Genomic DNA, 22123 nt, shown 5'->3' on the forward strand with positions numbered 1-22123 from the left:
GTCCCCAAACTAGAAAATTTAGGGAATACTTCTGTAGACATTTGGTCATAGGGCCCTGAGACTGCTTGTTTACTTCATTTTCTGTTTCTCATTTAGAGAATCTTTAGTTAAGCCTAGAAAAAAGTTAGCTCAGAGGTTACCTGTCCTATCCTTACCCAGGTCTGGCTAGGCCCTTGCCACAAAGTGAGTTCCAGGAATTCCATTAGAATTTAGAGGTTACCCATAGATACAATATTGAAGCCTCCCCCCCTTTTTTATTTTTATTTTTTAGTATTTATTTTTGAGAGATAGCACAAGCGGGGCAGGGCAGAGAGAGAGGGAGTCACAGAATCCGAAGAAAGTTCCAGGCTTTTAGCATAGGGCCAGATGCAGGGCTGAAACCCACAAACCATGAGACCTGAGCTGTAGTTGGATGCTTAACCCGACTGAGCCACCCAGGCACCACCCCCACCCCTTTTTTAAATGTTTATTTATCTTTAAGAGAGAGAGAGAGACAGAGCATAAGGACAGAGAGGGAAACACAGAATCCGAAGCAGGTTCTAGGCTCCGAGCTGTTAGCACAGAGCCCGATGCGGGGCTCAAACTCACAACCGCGAGATCATGACCTAAAGTTAGATCATGAGCAAAAGTTGGATGCTCAACCTATTGAGCCACGCAGGTGCCCCAGCATTAAAGTCCTTAAGGAATGATAGTTATTGCTCTTACTGGACATAGAACAAGGTTCTTAAATATTTAAATATTTCAGGTTACCCTGAAAACCCTTACACCTAAGACTGATTTATCATCTTGAATGCTCTTCTGGGGATTGTATTTTGTTTGTTTTGTTTTGTTTTATCATTTGTAACCGATCTTAGAAATCCAGGAAAGTTCAGGGGGAAGGAAATGTCAGTAAGGTTGTCCCCTGTGAGGTTCGTCTGGTCTGGAGTCAGTAGCCCTAAGCAAAGCGCACTGATGGTGTTAGAAGGAACAACTACCACTTATCTATCATTTGTTGGATGTTACGTGCCAGACTGTGCACTAAACCCTTAATGTGGATTGTTTAATATAGAAAACAACCTTATGAGAGTAGGTGGTGGTGTCCCTGCCTTATTGGTAAGGAAATAGAATTTTGTGTGGCTGCGATGGCAGAACTTAGGATCCACATCCAAGGAGCTTGACTCCTGACTTCATACTCCTGACCACTGTTCTGTTCTGGGTCCTGAGCACACTTTGTCTTTTGCTTAGCTTGATGTAGTTTTAGAGACCAATCTGGCAACAATCCGGGTTCTGGAAGCAATTCAGAAGAAGCTTTCTCGCTTGTCTGCCGAGGAACAAGCCAAATTTCGCTTGGACAACACCCTTGGGGGCACATCGGAAGTTATTCATCGAAAAGCACTCCAGAGGATATATGCTGATAAAGCAGCTGACATCATTGACGGTCTGCGGAAGAACCCCTCCATTGCTGTCCCAATTGTCCTTAAAAGGTAACTGGCTGGATGTGCCCTTCATGCTTTAGTGTGCTTCGTGACCGATTCAGTGTCCCATTAAAGCCCTCGTTTTCGACCTGGTGTTAGCCCGTGAGACCTCCATTTGTCCCCAACCCTGGCTGTTTGAAATCAGGTACCGCATGGCATAGTGTTGCTCTTGTGTGACCGGCAGTGGAGAACAGACCTTGAAACTCTATGGTGGAATGCTCTGTGTGTTTAAGGGCATACTTTAAAATATAGAAAAGAACAAAGAAAACCACCACCCACATTCCTGCCACTCAGTACTAACCATTTGTTAACATCTTTGTTTTTTAAAAAGGAAAATCACTCTTTCTCTTTGTAAAATTGATATTTTATTTAAAGACTTACTAGCTCACCACTTTTACCAAGAATGTCTTACTTTTTTCTCCCGACGAGCCTTCAGCCAAAGGTGTAGAGGGGTGTTGTACTCACCTAGACCAGGTACCAAGGAGGAGGCCAGGGCTAGGGCTGAGCCCCGGGCTCCTTCAAGTCCATGACACTCTGGACCACAGTGTGAACCCCAGCTGGCCAGCTGGGTCCTCTCTCATTATCACCTGCACCGGTGGGAAGGGATTCTTGTCTGCCGCCCAGGTTGCAAATGCCCGCATTTCATTGTGCCTCCCCAGCCCTCCCCTCAGGAGCCACCATGGGTGTTCCTCTTCTTGCCCCTAGCGTCGAGCTTTGGGCTTTGAGATGTAAGACATTCTTCAGCTCTAGTGCCAGTTTTGATTTTCTTCTCCTCTCCTCTGGAGTGCTCAGATCGGTTATTGCCATCAGAAATTCCCAGACCGAGCACAGAGGAGCCTTACAGTGCAAGTGCAAGTTCTCAGCTCTGCACTTCTGCATTTACGTTAGCATAGTGAATGTTTGCCAGAGTCCTGCAGCTTATTTTAGCTGGCCAAGGAAGAGCACTCCCCTTTCTAGGGTACTCATTCTATGGGATGCTGTTGACAAATAACCATTCTAGGTAAGATTTTTGACTTCGGGACAAACTACTTCAAAATAAGTCCTGGATGAGTAATTTCCTTGTGTAGCAGTTGGAGTCTGGTCTGAATAACAATGTAACAATTTGAATAACAATACCCTGAGTTACCATTAATTATGACAGACCTATTTTGTCTTCTGACTTTTGAAATAAAGTAAGCCTGGCATATATCTCTCCTTTAAACCCTTAAAGAGTAGGCCTTGTTGTCCCTCTTCTACCAGTAAGGAAACAGCCTAGTAGAGCAGAGCCAGGATTCAAGGCCAGAGTTTAACTTTCTCCCTTATAATTCCCACATACAAATTCCCATGTCTGGTTGTTTCTACTCCCTCCACCCCCACCCCAGGTTGAAGATGAAAGAGGAAGAATGGCGGGAAGCCCAGAGAGGCTTTAACAAGGTGTGGAGAGAGCAGAATGAGAAATACTACCTGAAGTCTCTGGACCACCAAGGCATCAACTTTAAACAGAATGACACCAAGGTCCTGAGGTCTAAGAGTTTACTCAACGAGATTGAGAGTATCTATGATGAGGTGAGCTGGAAGTTTCTATGTCTGTGAGAGGGCCCGAATCTTTATGTTCCTCTTGGCTTTGATTCCTGGAAGTTACGTTGTCATATGAAAGTGAGACCCTGCAAGACATGATGATTCTTGCTTCGCAACTGTCACAAACTTCTTTACTGCTGATTCTGCCATTTAATTCATTCATGCATTCATTTTTGAGAGTGAGTATGAGAGGGGAGGGACAGAGGGAGAAGAAGAGAGAGAATCTTATACGCAGGCTCCATGCCCAGTGGAGCCCAGTGCCGGGCTTAGTCTCACAACTGTTGAGGTCATGACCTGAGCCGAAATCAAGAGCAAGATGCTTAGCTGACTGAGCCACCCCGGGGCCCCCTGATTCTGTCATTTCAAATCGAAGCCTCACCTTTATGACTAAGTGGCTTTACTGGTTTCCCAGTTTACCATCCTGACTTCAGTCTATGCCTGCCACCTCCCTCTTCCACTTGTCTTCCTGTCTGTCTCCCTCAAAATGGTACTTTGTCTTCATTCACATAATCCCTCTCAACTTTCCACAACTGAAACACTGAGCCTTAATCCCGAGACACTTTGTAATCTGTGTTTACTCAGCATACTCGTCAGGAGTGTATATAGTACTAGGAGCCAGGATACAGAGATGATTAAGAAATTAATCCTGCTTTCTTGGAGCTTACAGTCATGGGGGATGGATAGAAACATAAATATAGTGTGATTGAACATTCCTAAAAATTGTGTGATCTTGAGTTTTAGAAAGTTTTAGGGTTGCCTGGGTGGCTCAGTCGGTTGAGCTTCCGACTTTGGCTCAGGTCATGATCTCAGTTTGTGGGTTCAAGCCCCGCATCGGGCTCTGTGCTGACAGCTAGCTCAGAGCCTGGAGCCTGCTTCAGATTCTGTGTCTCCCTCTCTCTCTGACCCTCCCCTGCTCACGCTGTCTTTCTGTCTCAGAAGTAAGTAAAACATTTTTTCAAAACTTTTAAAAATAAGTAAAAAATGTTTTATTATGAAAATGTCGAACATACATGAAAAGGGAAAGAGTGGTCCAATGAGCTCTGAAATAAGCATCCCTCTTTTGTGAGTTTTATTCCATCTGTCACCTTGCACACTCCTACCCCAGATTGTAGACCTCAGGTCCTAGGCCTCATGTTGTATCCTCCATAGCTTTAAACACTAATACAGAATTTTTTAATTTAATTTTTTTATTTTTTATTATTTTTTTTAATGTTTTATTTACTTCTGAGAGAGAGAGAGAGAGACAGCATGAATGGGAGGGTCAGAGAGAGAGGGAGACACAGAATTCGAAACAGGCTCCAGGCTCTGAGCTAGCTGTCAGCACAGAACCTGACATGGGGCTCAAACCCACGAACCGTGAGGTCATGACTGGAGCTGAAGTCAGGTGCTTAACTGACTGAGCCACCCAGGCGCCCCGCTAATAACAGAATTTTAAAAGATGGTCCCAGTTTTGTCCCATTGTCCCCAGTAAGTCTTCACGGTTTAGAAGATACCAGTATCTTGGTGTCAAACCACATCTGTCACATTATCTTTCTGTTTCTGGAAGTGTCCGGTTGGAAACTAATAGCCACTGTGGTTGATAACGTTGGCATAGTCTCATAGGTCTGTTGATTGTAGACATATCGCGTAATGCTTTGCATCTCTCTACTGTCAGAGGCAGGAGCAGGCTACCGAAGAAAATGCTGGTGTACCTGTTGGCCCACACCTCTCGCTTGCCTATGAAGACAAACAGATCCTGGAAGATGCCGCTGCTTTGATTATCCACCACGTGAAGAGGCAGACAGGCATTCAGAAGGAGGACAAGTATAAAATCAAGCAAATCATGCATCATTTCATTCCAGATCTGCTTTTTGCTCAGAGAGGTGATCTCTCAGATGTGGAGGAAGAGGAAGAAGAAGAGATGGATGTAGATGAAGCCACAGGGGCAGCTAAGAAGCACAATGGTGTTGGGGGCAGTCCCCCTAAGTCCAAGCTACTGTTTAGTAACACAGCAGCTCAGAAGTTAAGAGGGATGGATGAAGTGTACAACCTCTTCTATGTTAATAACAACTGGTATATCTTCATGCGACTGCACCAGATCCTCTGCTTGCGGCTGCTGCGGATTTGTTCCCAAGCTGAAAGGCAAATTGAAGAAGAAAACCGGGAGAGAGAGTGGGAACGGGAAGTGCTGGGCATAAAGCGAGACAAGAGTGACAGCCCTGCCATCCAGTTGCGTCTCAAAGAACCTAGTGAGTGCTTGGACTGTTGGTTTCTGGATGGTGGAAGGGGTTGGGGGCCCTCAGAGCCAAATTAGATTTGGGACTGCTTTCTTTTATACGTACAGCACAGGCAGACAGGCCTCAGAGCCTGACCAGGGTTCAGATCCGATCTCTTCGGTCTTGTGACCTTACTTCACCTCCCCAGACCTGTTTACCTGTAAAATGGAGGTGCTCCTTAATACCTTGGGGAGTTGTTGGGAGAATTGGGGAGAGTATGCAAAGCACCTTCCGCAGTGCTTGGATCATGGACGTTCTAGTGGCTGCTACTGTGGACACCTGGGCAGGGGCTGTCAGTGGCCATCAGCTTCCCCAGTGGTAGATCTCTTGTGTGTGGCAGAATATTTTATTTGTTTTGTTTTTTTTTAATTTTTATTTATTTCTAGGAGAGAGAGAGAGAGACAGCGTGAGCAGGGGAGGGTCAGAGAGAGAGGGAGTCACAGACTGAAACAGGCTCCAGGCTCTGAGCTGGCAGTCGGCACAGAGCCCGACACGGGGCTCGAACCCACGAACTGCGAGATCATGACCTAAGCGAAAGTCGGACGCTTAACCGACTAAGCCACCCAGGCGCCCCTGTGGCAGAATATTTTAAAGGGCAGGGTGGAACTAAAGCGTCAGAGTCGGTTTAGCTTTGTGACGGAATGTAAATCCCTAGTTGTGCGTGCTTGAGCCAGATGAGAATTTTCTCAGAGATGTTTGGGCAAGACTTCTCTTTAGCCAGTGGGGTTCATGGCTCATTCCTAATGCATAGAAACAGTTTATGGAAAGGAGATTGAAAGTCAAGAGGTGGTGTGAGGCAGCAGATCAGGAAGAACAGGAGAGTGGTTAGAGAACACAGGAAAAGGAAATAAAGGTGGGCTAAGGAAGCTGCCATGTGCTTTATGGAATTCTCTGTTGCCTGCTCCTAGAGGATTGTCCTGTTCTTGAGCTGTAGGCCAAAAACTTTTTCGTGGAGCTTTTCTTCTGTGTCGTTGATGAAGGAGGCAGTCTGTGAAATGAATTATCTTTAAGACTTTCTTTAATGTTTATTTTTGAGAGACAGAAGAATGTACAAGTGGGGGAGAGGCAGGGAGAGAGGGGGACAGAGGATCCAAAGTGGGCTCTGTGCTGACAGCAGAGAGCCCAATGTGGGGCTCGAATTCATGAACCATGAGATTGTGACCTGAGCCAAAGTCCAACACTTAACCAACTGAGCCACACTGGCACCCCTTTATCTGTGCTTTTTTTTTTTCTTTAAGATTTTTTTTGTTTTTAATGGAGTGAATAATCTTAAAAAAATTTTAAGCTGTTGCTAATGTAAATAGCTCATGTGTGGCGCTAACTTTCTATCTGTTGAATCACTAATAGAAGTCATTGATTTTAGGGGCGCCTGGGTGGCTTAGTCGGTTAAGTGTCCGACTTTCGCTTAGGTCATGATCTTGCGGTTCATGGGTTCGAGCCCCGCGTCGGGCTCTGTGCCGCCTGCCAGCTCAGAGCCTGGCGCTTGTTTCAGTCTGTGAGTNGTCATTGATTTTAAAAGCCTTTGTCTGGATGAATCCTAGCTTGGGAGAGATCACTTTTGGTCCTCAGTGTGATGAATTCCATCTGTTTGGGTAGAAATGAGAGAGCAAATGGCCTAAACCTGGCTTGACCACTGACTTAACCTGGTTTGAAGCTTAACATTGTGTCTTGAGTGGTAAAGCCGGGCCTTGCACTGATCATAGCTCGTGGGCACAAGTCTGGCTGGTGCCGCTAGCTTTATTCTGGCATGGAAGCACCTGTACCGGGGCCTGTGCTGTGGGTCAGAGCAAGGTGATATTCTGTGATGAAAGTCTAGCTAGTTGCTTCAACAGTTAATTGTTCTGTCTTGCATGTCTTCAGTGAGCCATCGCACTTCAGATAAACAGAAGGATTTAGCTTTTGCTCTGCGCCTGTTTTCTTTGTATAAACTTTACAAATGGGTAACCAGATGTCGGTGACCAAGAGTGCTTGTGAATTTTTTTTTTTCATTTTAGTAAACTTTTTGTTGAAGTGCAACATACATACAGGAAAATCTACAAATCCGAATCAAATGGCTCAGTGAATTTTTACAAAGTGAACACACGTGCGTAACCAGCACCTGGCTCAGGAAACCATAGCCGAAACCCCAGCGGCCCCCTCGTGCCACTGTCTTGCTCGCTGGCCCTGGAGATAGGTAGACGGGTCTTCTGCAAGCTAAAGGCCGAGGATGTTCATGCTTGCTTTTGCACTCTGCTAGTTGCCAAGTGTCTCTGTGACAACTGATAAGATTCCAGCTGCTGGTTGAAGTGATTCATGTGCAGCAAGTACAGATCATTTAATGCAATTTGTGAAGTACAATGTTGGGAATCCATTTTTAAACAAAAGGACTTTGACAAATGTAGATTACTTCATTATTCATAGGGGATTTAATTTGCACTCCTATTTCTCTGTTCCTGAGAGGTTTCCCAGGGCTCGAGTGTGGTGCTGTCTGCCTCTTCTCATCTGCACTTGATGCTTCATTGAAATAGCTTTCTGAGCAAGTGACCCATGTGAGGGATGCTCTGGGCAGGCCGGGAGAGCAGGCTTCTCTCTCAGCAGGAGAGCCAACAACGGTCTGAAGAAACTTCTTCCCTGGGATATTCTGCTCTCCTATGAGGCAGAGCCCAGTCGTTCTGTGATTTAGTGTCTTTCTAGCCTGGACAAAGTGTCAGAGCCCCTGTTAAAGTGGCAGTGTCACTGTCCTCTGAGAGCCAGCCCTGGCCATTGTAGGCACCTGTCAGATCTCCTCTCTGACTGCAGCAGACTGGGGGCATGTTTAAATACCTAGGGTTTGGGGGCGCCTGGGTGGCTTGGTTGAGCGTCCGACTTTCGCTTAGGTCATGATCTAGCGGTTCGTGGGTTCGAGCCCCGCGTCGGGCTCTGTGCTGACTGCCAGCTCGGAGCCTGGAGCCTGTTTCAGTCTGTGACTCCCTCTCTCTCTGACCCTCCCCTGCTCACGCTGTCTCTCTCTCTCTCCTAGAAATAAATAAAAAATATTAAAAAAAAAAGTTTAAATACCTAGGGTTTGTTCTTTCAAATGCTCTTTAGGCCAGCTGTGGGGTTTGCCCTGCCCTCTCTCCCAATCTTTTCATAGCAGGGTAAGGCCTCACCTCTCCCGTCTCTCCCACAGTGGATGTTGATGTAGAAGATTACTACCCAGCTTTCCTGGACATGGTGCGGAGCCTGCTAGATGGCAACATAGACTCGTCACAGTACGAAGATTCGCTGAGAGAGATGTTCACCATTCACGCCTACATTGCCTTCACCATGGACAAATTAATCCAGAGCATTGTCAGACAGGTGAGGGCACGGTGCAGACTAGGTTTGGTGAGGGAAGAAGTCCTTGCCTAAAGATGGATGAGGCAAAGAGGAGAGGCAAGATTTCGTTTGGAGAAAAAAGGGCTGTTTGCTCACGTAATGATGATTACAAATGTCTGGTTCTCTAGAGGAAAGGGGGAGGTTAACGTGATAACAGATCTCTCGTGTTAACAGAGTAGGAGTACTTTGGCCACAAAATCGACTCCTTTGCTTTGCTCCGTATGCCCTCACAGTTGAAAGAGTCTACCACAGACCTGGTATTCTGCCCTGTTCTCGCTGCCTGCCTAAAGAGTGAGCACGGGTACTGGGCCGGCCCTTACCTTGGCTCCCAGGGTGGAGGCTCTCAGTGGGTAATGCTTCCTCTTTTGTAGGTGTCCGTTAATTCTGTGTACTTTCCTCATTTGCTAGAAGGGTTTCACACAACACCTTCTATAATGCTATGCCCACCTCACTAAGGTTCCATTTGAGTTGGATTTGTGGTTGGTTTTGTGGCACCCTAGAACTCTGTAAATATGCTGTTCTTCACAGCAGTGATGATTTTATAGCAACTAGGAGGTCAGGTTTCCACTCTTTGACTTGAGGTCTGCGTTGTGAATCTGTTGTTGGTGCACTATCTTTAAAGTGAAAACTTGTACAAAGAAAATTCTGGAGTCCTCACTGCCACTATGGGGGGAGAAATTTAAAAGCTTGTGATGCTTGATACTTTCTTGGAGTGAAATGTGGAATCCTTTGCAAAGTACCTGTGCCTTTGCTTTGATGTCGGAAGGACACGTGTGTGCGCCCTTTCATAGGATCTGCTCAGCGTCCGGGAAGAACACTTCACGTAACTGAATCTTGGCATCTTCAGGAAGGTCGTCAGGTGTTCAGTTTTTTTTTTTCCTGAAAGTCAGAGACGTTAATAGGCCTTCCTGTGAGGGGTCTGTATGGTGGCTGAGCGTAATCATTAGATGGGTGCCAACAGCTGTGGTCCTAATTTTGAGAGACTGATCTCTGTTAGCACCCTCTGAATGTACGTGAAATAAAGTCTCCAGTTACGATGTGCTGCTGCCACAGCGGGGAGCAAGGTCTGCCACAAAGTCCAGGAAAGTTAACTTTTTATAAACCTGAGCTTGGTTTCTGAAACAACAGATAGAATTAATCCGTGCATTAGAAGCACCTAGTGGCCATTTTGAGTCACTAATACATAATGTCTAATCTTTTTAAGAAACAGGTTTTGTCCAGATACCCAAATCCAGTGTTTTTAAAACATACGTTCATGCTTCTCACCCTAACTCCTCAGCTGGAGGCACATTTCCTCTCCTCCTCCCTATTTTGTTTGATGTTCTCCCAGAGTTCATTGCTGACTGGAGACAGAACATCTATTTCAAGGTCAAGTCATATATTTATCTTCTCCAGACTACTGGTGATGCTTGAACAACAGGGCTTTGAATGGCGCGGGACCACTTACGTGTAGATTCATTTCAGTAAACACAGCATAGTGCTATAAATGTATTTTGTCTTCCTTATGATTTTCTTAATACTTTTTCTCTAGCTTACTTTTTTGTAAAGGTATAGTATATAATACATCTAACAAAATATTTGTTTATTCACTGTGTAGGTTACTGGTAAGGCTTATTGGTCACTAGTAGACTATTAGTAGTTAGGTTTGGGGGGAGTCCAAACTTCTATGTGGATTTTCCACCGCGGGGAGGGTTGGTGCTCCTAACCCTCACGTTGTTCAAGGATCCACTCTGTTTAATAGGGATTTGTCTTAACACAACAGGCGGTCTCACAGATGCCTAGTACAGAACTCAGAAAATGGCCAGTATAGGGATTGGACCGGGAATATTTTTCCCTCTCCTGCATGCCTTCTTTCTGAACATCTACTTCATTCTCATGCTTCTCTTTGCAAATAGACATTTGGCCACGTACTCAAGGCTTCTCCGCCACCCCCGCCACTCCCTCTCCCCACCGGGCTTTGGCTTGCCACGCAGTGCCTCTGGCCCCAGCATTGATCTTTCCGTGTAGATGCACCTCTGTAAAAAGTCTACCAAACATGTTCATTGTGTCCTTTCAAATTAGCAGGAGGGAGAATCTGAGCAACCTAGCTTGGGAGTGTAAGCTGTCCAGTTGTCCCTGATTTTATAGGGCTGCACTTTCCAAAAACTCTAGGAGGGGCTGAATATCTAAGAAGAGGGGGTGGATGGGGAGTCTGTGAGTCTACCTTAATAAGAGGGTCTTATTAAAGCGGAAGTGTCTCCATGGTAGGGATGGTGCTTTAGACACACTTTTATTATACCACCCCCCACCCCACACACCTTAAACATAGTATCTTAAGCTTTTTCCTATGTTACCAGGTTATCATAGACATTATTTTAATGGTCACATTAGAACCCATTGTCTGGACTAATTGTAATTCAACCATCTCCAGTTGCTGGCCTTTCAGCCACTGTCAGATCAATCACCCCTCTGACCTTGTGCTGTGTCCGTTTATCTACAAATACACATACTTGTCATTTAAGACTTTTTTAAGTGTTAAAAATAAGTAGTTGTCATAGTTACTGGCACTTCAAAAAGGATGTATCTTCCTAAAAATAGAATGGCTTAGTGGTTTTTGAGAATTTTAAAGTAAAATAGACAAAATGATAGTGCAGTTAACATTTTGCTTCTTGTATGTTTTTCACAGCCTCTGGCATTTTTATGGGTAAAGTTTCATTTGAGGGAATTTTTATTTCATAATAGAAAGATCGTCATGACCTTTGAGAATGGAAACTCTGAAAGGTTCAACTTTCTAGTCATCAGATAGTTTAATAATGTAATTACAATATCCAGTAGTCGTGATTGACCTGTGTTGAAATTGAGTTAATTAACAGTATATACAATTTAAGGGCTATATATTTTTTTTATCAGATGTAGAAAAAGAAGTAATGTATTAGAATATCAGTATTGGGGTCAGGAAGCTTGAATATTAGTCTTAACTCTGCTCCTTCAACTGAGGGCCCCTGGGTAATTGATTCAGCAACCAATTCTCAAATACCTAATGAGTTTCAGACTTTGTGCTAGGGCTGGGAGTATAGACAGGGTCTAGCTTTCATGGCTCGCCAGGGCCCCTGACCTCCCCTAGGCACACAGTTTTCTCCTCTAAAATGACATTTATCTCCACTGTAACAGTGCCCCTCGTCAGCATGCTTCCCGGACTAGTTGCATAGAGCAAACGAGAGTGTGTGTGAAAGCAAGTTGTAAACTGTAAAGAAGCACCGTAAAAACATGAAGCCATGAGAATTCTCTTTCACATAACAATTTTTTTTGCAGTTCCTTAGAACTTTAAATAAGCAGCATATTAACACAAGCTGCGTATGCTTTTGCTTTTAAATAGATAGAAAAGCTTTATTCGTGGTCCAATGATACTCTCGAAGGTTTAGTTTTAGTTATTCCCCAAGAATATAAAATCCTGGTTCTGTGTGATAAATTTTCTAAACTTAACAACCAGAAGATTTTTTGAGCTGAGTGACTAGAACCATCAGAGGAAGGTTGACTGTATGACAGGGAGAAACATTTTCATGGTTCACTGACAACTTGCCTGTGCTTCATTCCAGCTGCAGCACATTGTAAGTGATGAGATCTGTGTACAGGTGACTGACCTTTACCTGGCAGAAAACAATAACGGGGCCACAGGAGGCCAGCTGAACACGCAGACCTCCAGGAGTCTCCTGGAGTCAACGTACCAGCGGAAGGCTGAGCAACTCATGTCAGATGAGAATTGTTTTAAGGTAAGAGTTGTTCATGGAGTCAAGAACCATGCTGGTGACAGCAGAAATTGTTGGAACTGTCTCCACCAGAAATCAAAGCCATGCCAGGGTACTTTGATCCAGTGATTCCACTCCTGGAACTCCTTAGAGTTCCTCTTAGCTCACTGGAGGGAATTAAAATACACACACACACACACACACACACACACACAAAGTGAAAGCAAAGTCTCTCATAGACAGTCTGTTACTTACTTGCCTTAAAAAAATTAGTTGGGGGCACCTGCGTGGCTTAGTCAGTTAAGCAGCCAACTCTCATTTCTTTTTTAATGTGTATTTATTTTTTGAGAGAGAGGGAGACACAGAATCCGAAGGAGGCCCCAGACCCTGAGCTGTCAGCACAGAGCCCGATGTGGATCTCAGATTCACAAACTGTGAGATGATGACCTCAGCTGAAGTCAGACACTTAACCATCTGAGCCATCCAGGCACCCCATCCAACTCTCAATTTCAGCTCGGATATTGATCTTGTGAAAAACTTAAGAAATAAATAAATATATTAATACATGTAACCCAGGATGGTTATAGGAAAGATAGGAAATGTAGAGGAAAAAAAAAAATCACCTATAGTGCTTCCCAGAAAGCATGACATTACTGATCACATTTCTAGACTCTTCTATGCTTTTATAGGATTTGAAAGAGAGTATACTGGGCAAAATCTGTAACTTTTTTGCTCAGTTAGCAACACTTGGATCTTTAGCATCTTTTCATGATGTTAATATTTCGTTTTACAGAGAATTATGCCTGCTTTGTCAGGCATTTAGGTTGCTTCCGTTTTTCTGTTACCCCACTGTCGTTGCTAATTAAGAAAGTAAATAGTTGGAAACAGCCTCGATGTCCAGCCCACTGTGGGAATGGATAATGGCAGCCTATTGTGTGAATGCTGGCTGGCACATTTTGCAGCCCTTAAAAGTTAATTATAAACTATAAAAATACGGAAGCAAATAAGACAAAAGTATGTGTACTATGATTGCAGCTATATAATGAATATAGTATGGCTGCACAAAACTTATATGTATTTACATAAGAAGGACAGGTGGCCCAGAATAAGGTTTGTAGTTGGCTGAGCAGAGAGAGCTAACATATCCTTGTTGGATGTGTTCCATGTACTTTTATTTTTATTTAAAGTTTATTTATTTATTTTTGAGAGAGAGAGCACAAGCAGGAGACGGGCAGAGAGGGGGAGACACAGAATCTGAAGCAGGCTTCAGGCTCTGAGCTGTCAGCACAGAGCCCGACTCGGGCTTGAACCCACAAACCATGAGATCATGACCACAGCTGAAGTGGGAGGCTTAACTGACTAAGCCACCCAGACACCCCTCTATTTATTGTTTTGAAGTTTGTTTATTTTGAAAGAGAGAGAGCCCATGAGGGTGGGGGAGGGACAGAAAGAGACTCCAAAGCAGGCTCCACACTGGCAGCACAGAGCCTGAACTGTGCTGGGGCTTGAACTCCTACTAAAGCATGAGATTGTGACCTGAGCCAAAACCAAGAGTCAGACCCTTACCCCACTGAGCCACCTAGGCACCCCATGGATCTATTCCATATACTTTTAGGACCTGACCCCAAATCTTCCACTTAGTTGTCTGCCCCTACTGTCAGCTATTTCTTCAGTTTCTAATCTGTCACCTGTACTGTTTTCAGTACAGAAGAAATTTCCTAAGCTTTTCAGGGTTGGTTGGTTTGTTTTCCAGGGTTCATAAATCTGTAAGTGTTTAGTAGTAGTTTAGTGTGTGTTCTTCCTGGTGAACAGAATTGCCATCTCCACCCACAGTGAGTTAACAATGTATTAAATTGTGTGCTGAAGACCTATTAAGGAATAGGTAGAGTCACCCTATGGATAAGAATAGTCAGAGTGGCAGAGGGAGTAGCAGGAATGAAGGCTTAGTAACCAGAAAAATTATGTCATGACAGTGACACTTTAAAATGTTCACGCAGAGAATAAAATTGGGTAGTATTAACACTAAGCTGAGCACAAGCAGCCCTTCAGACACCTAGCCTCCGACTGAGCCATCCAGGGGTCACTGTACACTGCTTTTCAAACACTCAACCACGTGTAGCTCTCTGAGTATCTGTCCAGACCCTCTTCTGTGCCTTCACATGCATGTACACGTATGCGTGGAGAGGTGCACTATACCGCACACTCTGCATCTTGCTTTTTTCACTTAGTCTGGCTTAGAATTTCTCTATTTTGGTTTATATAGATCCAGCTCATTTTTACAACTGCTGTCATACTTAAGAGTAAAAATGTTCCATCATTTAAAAAAAATTGTTCCCTTCAGCGTGAACATTTAAACTATTTCCATTTTTTACTGTCTCGAATGGTGCTGCATCCTAGTGCTTCTATCCTGGTATGCGTGTGTTTGTCTGTGTCTAAGGTAGAGACAAAGAAATGAAATTACTGGGTCAAAGGATGTGCATATTTAAAATTTTTAAATGTATATAAATATAGTTTTGGGGGGCACCTGGGTGGCTCAGTCTGTTAAACGTCTGACTTTGGCTCAGGTCATGATCTCGCGGTTTGTGGGTTCAAGCCCCGCATCCGGTTCTATGCTGACGGCTCAGAGCCTGGAGCTTGTTTCGGATTCTGTGTCTCCCTCTCTCTCTCTGCCCCTTCCCCGCTCATGCTCTGTCTCTCTCTGTCTCAAAAATAAACTATTAAAAAAATTTTTTTAAATAAAATTTAAAAATATATTTTTTGTTTTAAATAGGCTCCATACCCAACATGGGGCCTGAACTCATGACCCTGAGATCAAGAGTCACATGCTCTACCAGCTAAACCAGCTAGATGCCCTTAAATGTTAAATTTTAATGGATATCACCATTTTATTTTCCACAGCAACAGGCTATATGTACTAGGATACGATTTCATAGAGCATTTATTTTCCCATTCTTAGTCAATGTTGGGTATTATCAAACTTTTTATTTTTAATTTTTTTTAACGTTTTATTTATTTCTGAGAGAGAGAGACCGTGTGAAAAGGGGAGGGTCAGAGAGAGAGGGAGACACAGAATCTGAAGCAGGCTCCAGGCTCTGAGCTGTCAGCACAGAGCCTGACGTGGGGCTTGAACCTGCCGACCATGAGATCACGACCAAAGTCAGACCCTTAACTGACTGAGCCACCCAGGCACCCCTTAATGTTTATTATTTTTGAGAGACAGAGAGAGAGAGAGGGAGAGAATACGATCAGAGGAGGGGCAGAAAGAGAGACAGAAAATCCCCAAGCAGGCCCCACGCTGTCAGCACAGAGCCTGACAAGGGGCTCCAGTTCACAAACTATGAGATCATGACCTGAGCCGAAGTCAAGAGTCAGACGCTTAACCAACTGAGCCACCCAGATGACCCAGAAAATTATTTTAATTCTTATTTCCCTGTTTTCTACCGTTGCCATTTCTTTTTCTGTGTATTGCTTATTCATATCCTTCACCCTGGTTTTAGAAGGGGCATATAATTATTTTTATGTACTTTAAAAAAAAGTTTTGTTTACTTATTTTGAGAGGGAGAGAGAGAGAATCCCAAGCAGGCTCCCCACATTCAGTGCAGAGCCCTGCTTCGGGCCTCAAACTCATGAACCATGAGATCATGACCTGAACCAAAATCAAGAATTGGCCGCTTAACTGACTGAGCCATCCAGGCAGCCCTCTCCCTTTTTTATGTACTTTTAAAAATAGGGTTTTCTTTGTTGTAGTTTCTCTGAAATGGATTGGTAGTCCCCTATATCCTTCAGTAACCACCTGGTGTCACTTCAGTGAAGTGAAATCTTTTTCAGCTCACTGAGGAGAAATTGTTTATTCCCACAGCGTACTGCCCATTTCTCTGGAATAGTACTTTGGTAGTTACCTTAGTCGGTTTTGTTTTGTTTTGTTTTAATTTTTATTTTTGAGAGAGAGCATTCAAGCGGGGGGAGGGGAAGACAGAGGATCTGAAGCAGACTCCGTCCTGTCAGCACAGAGTCCAATGTGGGGCTCAAATCCACAAACCATGAGGTCATAACCTGGGCAGAAGTCATATACCTAACTGAGCCACCCAAGTGCCCCAGTAGTTACCTTAGTTTCAATGTAAATATAGCTCTTTTTCTAAAAAATATTTTTTAGTGTTTATTTTTAAGAGAGAGAGAGACAGAGCATGAACGGGAGAAGGGTAGAGAGAGAGGGAGACCCAGAATCTGAAACAGGCTCCAGTCCTCGAGCTATCAGCAGAAAGCCTGATGCCAGGCTCGAACCCACAAATTGCGAGATCATGACGCTTAAGCAGCCAAGCCACCCAGGCACCCCATAAATATAGCTCTTTATATTCTTATTTCTTTTACTAAATTGGGCTCCTCCAAGCTAGAAACCGTGTTCTCTTCTCTAGGTGCTTGAAGGATAGACATTAAAGTGACCTCGTGTTGAGTGAATGAAGTGTAGAGTGTTGGTGAAGGAGGTGTGTAGAATGAGGGTCCAAATGGTAGGGGATCTTCAGCCATACTGAGTAAAATGTGTAAATTTTCTTGTAGTTGGTAGGCGGTAAAGCATTATGTAGAACTAAATATCCTGCTGGGTTTGAACTTTCAGGAAGATACCAGTATGGGAGGCCTGAGAAAGGAGGAGTGGGGGAACCAGAAGCATGTTTACAACTGGAGGTAGTTACTATTTGGGTGACAGATGTGGGCAGTGAAATAATGAAGCTAGTCAGGAACTGGGGCGTGGTTGCAGAGGGCAGAGTGCCTTGTGAACACCTGGTACAGGGCCTGAGAAGACAGGTGGCAAGTGGAAGAGCCTGCTGGGGTGAGACGAAGTTCAGGTTCAAGTAGAGAGGAGATGGTCTTCTCAGTACTGCTATAAAGGGTGATTTCCTTAAGAAGTAGAACAAATCTTGACCCTCTGGGTCATGCTAGATCAGGGCGCTGGTAGGGAGCACATGGGCCCTCCCCTCCCCTCCCCAAATAAATAGACTTTTAAAAAAAAGTCAGACACTTAAACAACCCAGCCACCCAGGTGCCCCACAGGTAGGAATTTTTAAAGCTTCTCTAGAAGAACCCTGGGAACCAAGAACTGGTTTCTGGTCCTGTTTGTGTGCTAGCTAACTGTGGCCTTGAGAAGTAAGAACTCTAAACTTTAGGTTTTTCCCTATGTAACATGAAGAAGGTTGAAATAAATGATTCTCAAGCTTCCTTGTAAGCTCTGCTCGCCTCCATGTGATTTGGACAGTGATGTTGTCCTTAGGGTAAGGGCATTGAGGACCTTGGGATTCTGACAGGGAGGTCCTGTGTGCTGTCACCAGTGAATAGTTCTTTTGTGCAGATATAACTGTTTTTTGTCTCTATAAGTGTATCACTTTTAAATTTATTTTTTAATGTTTCTTTATTTTTGAGAGAGAGAGCATGAGCAGAGGGGGGGCAGAGATAGAGGGAGACACAGAATCCGAAGCAGGCTCCAGGCTCTGAGTGTCAGCACAGAGCCTGATGTGGGGCTCAAACCCAGGAACCATGAGATCATGACCTGAGCCAAAGTGGATGCTTAACCAACTGAGCCACCCAGGCACCCCTAGTGTATAGCTTTTAAATATGAATTTTTAAAGTATGCCTGGGTGGCTCAGTCGGTTAAGCATCCATGATTTAGGCTCAAGTCATGATCTCCTGGTTTGGGAGTTCGAGTCCTGCAGCGGGCTCTAACTGACAGTGCAGAGCCTGCTTCCGATTCTCTGTCTCCCTCTCTGCCTCTCCCGGTTCATGCTTATGTGCTTTCTCGCGCGCGCATGCGTTCTCTCTCTCTCTCTCTCTCTCTCTCTCTCTTTCTCTCTCTCTCTCTCTCAAAAATAAACATTAAATGTGAATATTTAAAAAGTCATAGAAATAATGTTAGCAGAACTCAGAATATTAAGAACCTCAAATAGGATTGATACCATTACAGCAGATCACTTATTAATATGTTGATGTTTTGTGTTCCGTACACCACAGTGTTTGATGCTTTGGATAATCTTCTATTTTTTATTTTATTCTTATTTTAAAGATTTTAAGTAATCTCTACACCCAATGTGGGACTCAAACTCACACTCCCAAGATCAAGAGTCAACATGTTGTACTGACTGAGCCAGCCAGGCGCCTCCTTGGGGAGTCTTTATTGCTGTAAAAATGTGATTTCTGCTCTCTGTCGGGTTTGATGTTTTCCACTTCGTATTCTATAAGAAGTTTCCCTCTCTGTCTCCCTCCCTACTTTCTTCCCTTCCTTCTTCCCTCCTTTCTTTTTTCCTTCCTTTCCATTTCGTTTTTCTTTTCTTTAATACTAGAGGCTCGTTCACATCTTTGTATTATGTTCCAGAAATGGGATTATCAGGTGAAACAGCATTGACATTTTATGGTTCTGGCTTTATGCTGTATTTCTTTCTCATGAACAAAATAATTTTAAAGCATTCTTGACATTGACTGTTGTTTTAGCTAATATAAGAGATATGAAACGTGGAATGATACTTGTTGCTCTAACCTTTCATTTTGCTGGTAGCGAGATTGGACTTTTGCCCTTTTTTTTTTATCATATGCCTCATCTCTTCATCAGAGCAGAGTTTTATGACTTGATTGCCTCCCTACCTCCCAACCCTTGAGCAGCTAGGTTATAGCTTTGGAGATGGTCTTTTGATTATACCCTGGTTTCTTCTTTGCAGCTTATGTTTATTCAGAGCCAAGGCCAGGTTCAGCTGACCATTGAGCTCCTGGACACAGAAGAGGAGAACTCGGATGACCCTGTAGAAGCAGAGGTATGGACAAGTGTATTGCAGAAACCGTGTGCTTAGAGAGCTGTCGTGTCCCGAGACTCTGCCTAGCGATGATCTTCTAGAAGGCCAAGACAGCCTCAGGCCTGTTAAGGGTCAGAACCTGATGTTTGACATATAGGCCAGTTCAGCAGAAGAGAAGGGGCCTGGCGGTAGATACTTAGGGTTGATGGCAGTCTCCTCTAGCTCTCAGTAAAGCTGTCTCTCAGGAAATCTCCTATTTGGCAGTTCTCCTGTTTTCTTCTAAAGTATAAGAAACAACAAGTGAGGTGCCATTTGCCTGGTGTCATCCTGACTCCAGGTGTCATGTTTACTTTTTATTGGGCTAGGTGAAGCTGGGAGCTCTCAAGCCCGCAGAGTGGGTAGAGTGAGTCGGTTATCCTAGCTGGGCCCGCCAGGCAGTGTTGATGAGGGATGCACGCCATGCATATGATGTTGAGATAGGGAAGGGACATTGTTCTGTGGGAATATTGGCTCCTGGGTGCCACATCTTTGAAAAAACTTCTAAGATGCCAGAAGGCCAGATTATAATGCGAAAGATCCTGATTCTCAAACATTTGCCACTGTCTATTTTGTTCTTTAACAAAACCCTCTGTGGGGAAATAAAACCTATCTAAGCCAACTTGTACCCATTCATGATTTCTGATAACTTTTAAGTATCTCAGACAAACTTTGCATTTGTTATCTACCAGAATTTTAAAGCTGTGTGTCAATACCAAGTACCAGCATGTCATTATGGAAAGATTTTTTTGATCTTAATATTTAAGAATTTCTGATAATGTTAGTTGTAGAATTTGCTAGAATACCTGGGGAGGATGTAGTCCAGTTTTTGTGCTCTCTCTCCATTTTCATTTTGTGTTTGTAATCCTAGCGTTGGTCAGACTATGTGGAGCGATACATGAACTCTGATACTACCTCTCCTGAGCTGCGTGAGCATCTGGCACGGAAACCAGTATTTCTGCCGAGGTGAGTGAATAGGGTCCCAGATCGGCAGGATGTGCTGGTACACGGCTCGGGAACAGAGAGTGAAGTGGCTTTCAGGTCCTTGGTTTTCACATACCTCATTGCTCTGTCTGCTGAGCAGCAGGAACGCTGAGGACACGAATTCAGGGTTACTATGGCTGTAATACCATGAGCTTACCTGGAGCGTGTGCCTAACAGGCATCAGAGCAGTGAGAGTCTTAGAAAGTTAGCAGGAATTTGCCTATGTCGGATAGGTTTGTGTGTCGGAATCTCCAAGTTTTGATGATTCACTAGAAAGACTCACAGGACTCAGCGTGTAGTCCTACGCCCAGTGCTGATTTATTACAGCAAAAGCGTGCAGAGCTAGATGAGCCAGGGGGAGAGGCGGCTGTGACAAAGTCCAAGGAAGCCAGGAGCAAGCTTACAAGAGTCCTCTTCCATTGTAGCCACATGGGACGCTCTTAATTCCTCCAGCAACAAATTATGACAATAGGTTTGAAATGCTCTCTACCAGTGAAGCTCGTTAGGGGACTCAGTGCCAGTGTTTTTTATTGGGTGCTAGTCATATAGGCCAGACTCCCAGAAAGAAAACATGTTTTCAGCATAAACCAAACAGTTGAGGTACAGTGAGCCACTTTTATTGTTTAGGGAATGGTGGAAACCCTCCCCAGATTCAAGATTCCAGAACCCAGCCAAGGGACAGCCTTGAAAATAGGCCTTTCAAAAGATGGCAGTCTTACCAAAAATAATAAGATACCTAGAAATAAATGCAGCTAAAGAGGTGAAAGAGCTGTACTTTGAAAACTATTAAACACTGATGAAAGAAATTGAAGAAGACACAAAGAAATGGAAAGATATTCCATGCTCCTGGATTGGAAAAACAAATAATTGTGAAAATGTCTACACTACAGCAGTCTGTATACAGATTTTATGCAACCTCTATAAAACTACTGCCATCAGTTTTCACAGAACTAGAACAAAAACTCCTAAGGTTTGTACAGAATCACAAAAGACCCAAGCAGCCAAAGCAATTTTGAAAAAGAAAAGCAAAGCTAGAGGCCTCACAATTCCAGACTTCAAGTTCTATTACAAAGCTATAGGCATCAAAATAGTATGGTGCCAGCACAAAAATAGTCAAACAGACCAATGGGACAAAACAGAAAGTCCAGTAATAAACTCATGATTAAATGGGAAAAACACAGTGTCTTCAACAAATGGTGTTGAGAAAGCTGGACAGTAACATGAAAAAGAATGAAACTGGACCACTTTTTTTTTTTTTTAACATTTATTTTTGAGAGACGGAGAAAGATCATGAGCAGGGGAGGGGCAGAGAGAGAGGGACACACAGAATCAGAAGCAGGCTTGAGGCTCTGAGCTGTCAGCACAGAGCCCAACGTGGGGCTCGAACCCACAAACTGTGAGATCATGACCTGAGCCGAAGACGCTCAACCGACTGAGCCACCCAGGCGCCACAGAACTGGACCACTTTCTTACACCATATACAAAAATAAATTTGAAATGGATTTCAGACCTAACCCTGAGACCTGAAACCATAAAAATCCTATAAGAGAGCACAGGCAGTAAATTCTCTGACATGGGCCGTAGCAACATTTTCCTAGATGTTTCATGAGGCAAGGGAAATTAAAAAAAACAACAAAAAACTATTGGGACTACACCAAAATAAGTTTCTGCATAGTGAAGAAAATAACCCATAAAACCAAAAGGCAACCTACAGAATGGGAGAAGATATTTGCAAAGGACATATCTGATAGTGTTAGTATCCAAAGTATATAAGGAACTTGCATAACTCATCATCTAAAAAAACCCAGATAATCCAGGGATGCCTGAGTGGCTCAGTCGGTTAAACATCCAACTTTTGACAGGGGCTCGGATTGTGATCTCTCAGTTTGTGAGATCAAGACCCATGTCAGGCTCTGCACTGATAGTGTGGAGCCTGCTTGGGATTCTGTCTGCCTCTCTTCTGTTTGCATGCCACATGCTCTCTCTCTCAAAATTTAAAAAAAAAA

At 43.9% G+C, this 22123-nt stretch overlaps 1 protein-coding gene across 3 annotated transcripts in view; it reads left to right on the top strand.

Annotated features, from left to right (window-relative positions):
* The window catches only part of SIN3A (SIN3 transcription regulator family member A), a 71142-nt gene that overhangs the window by 40233 nt on the left and 8786 nt on the right, over nucleotides 1-22123 (top strand). For all 3 annotated transcript variants that reach the window (XM_077745412.1, XM_077745400.1, XM_077745409.1), the window contains exons 13-19: nucleotides 1225-1463; nucleotides 2816-2999; nucleotides 4666-5239; nucleotides 8415-8584; nucleotides 12178-12351; nucleotides 19026-19118; nucleotides 20005-20099. In XM_077745412.1, coding sequence (XP_077601538.1) covers nucleotides 1225-1463; nucleotides 2816-2999; nucleotides 4666-5239; nucleotides 8415-8584; nucleotides 12178-12351; nucleotides 19026-19118; nucleotides 20005-20099 — 1529 coding nt within the window. The remainder of the gene's footprint in view (nucleotides 1-1224; nucleotides 1464-2815; nucleotides 3000-4665; nucleotides 5240-8414; nucleotides 8585-12177; nucleotides 12352-19025; nucleotides 19119-20004; nucleotides 20100-22123) is intronic.

Source organism: Crocuta crocuta, unplaced genomic scaffold (assembly GCF_008692635.1).
Source record: "Crocuta crocuta isolate KB4526 unplaced genomic scaffold, BGI_CrCroc_1.0 scaffold130, whole genome shotgun sequence".
In the NCBI taxonomy this organism is placed as follows: Eukaryota; Metazoa; Chordata; class Mammalia; order Carnivora; family Hyaenidae; genus Crocuta; species Crocuta crocuta.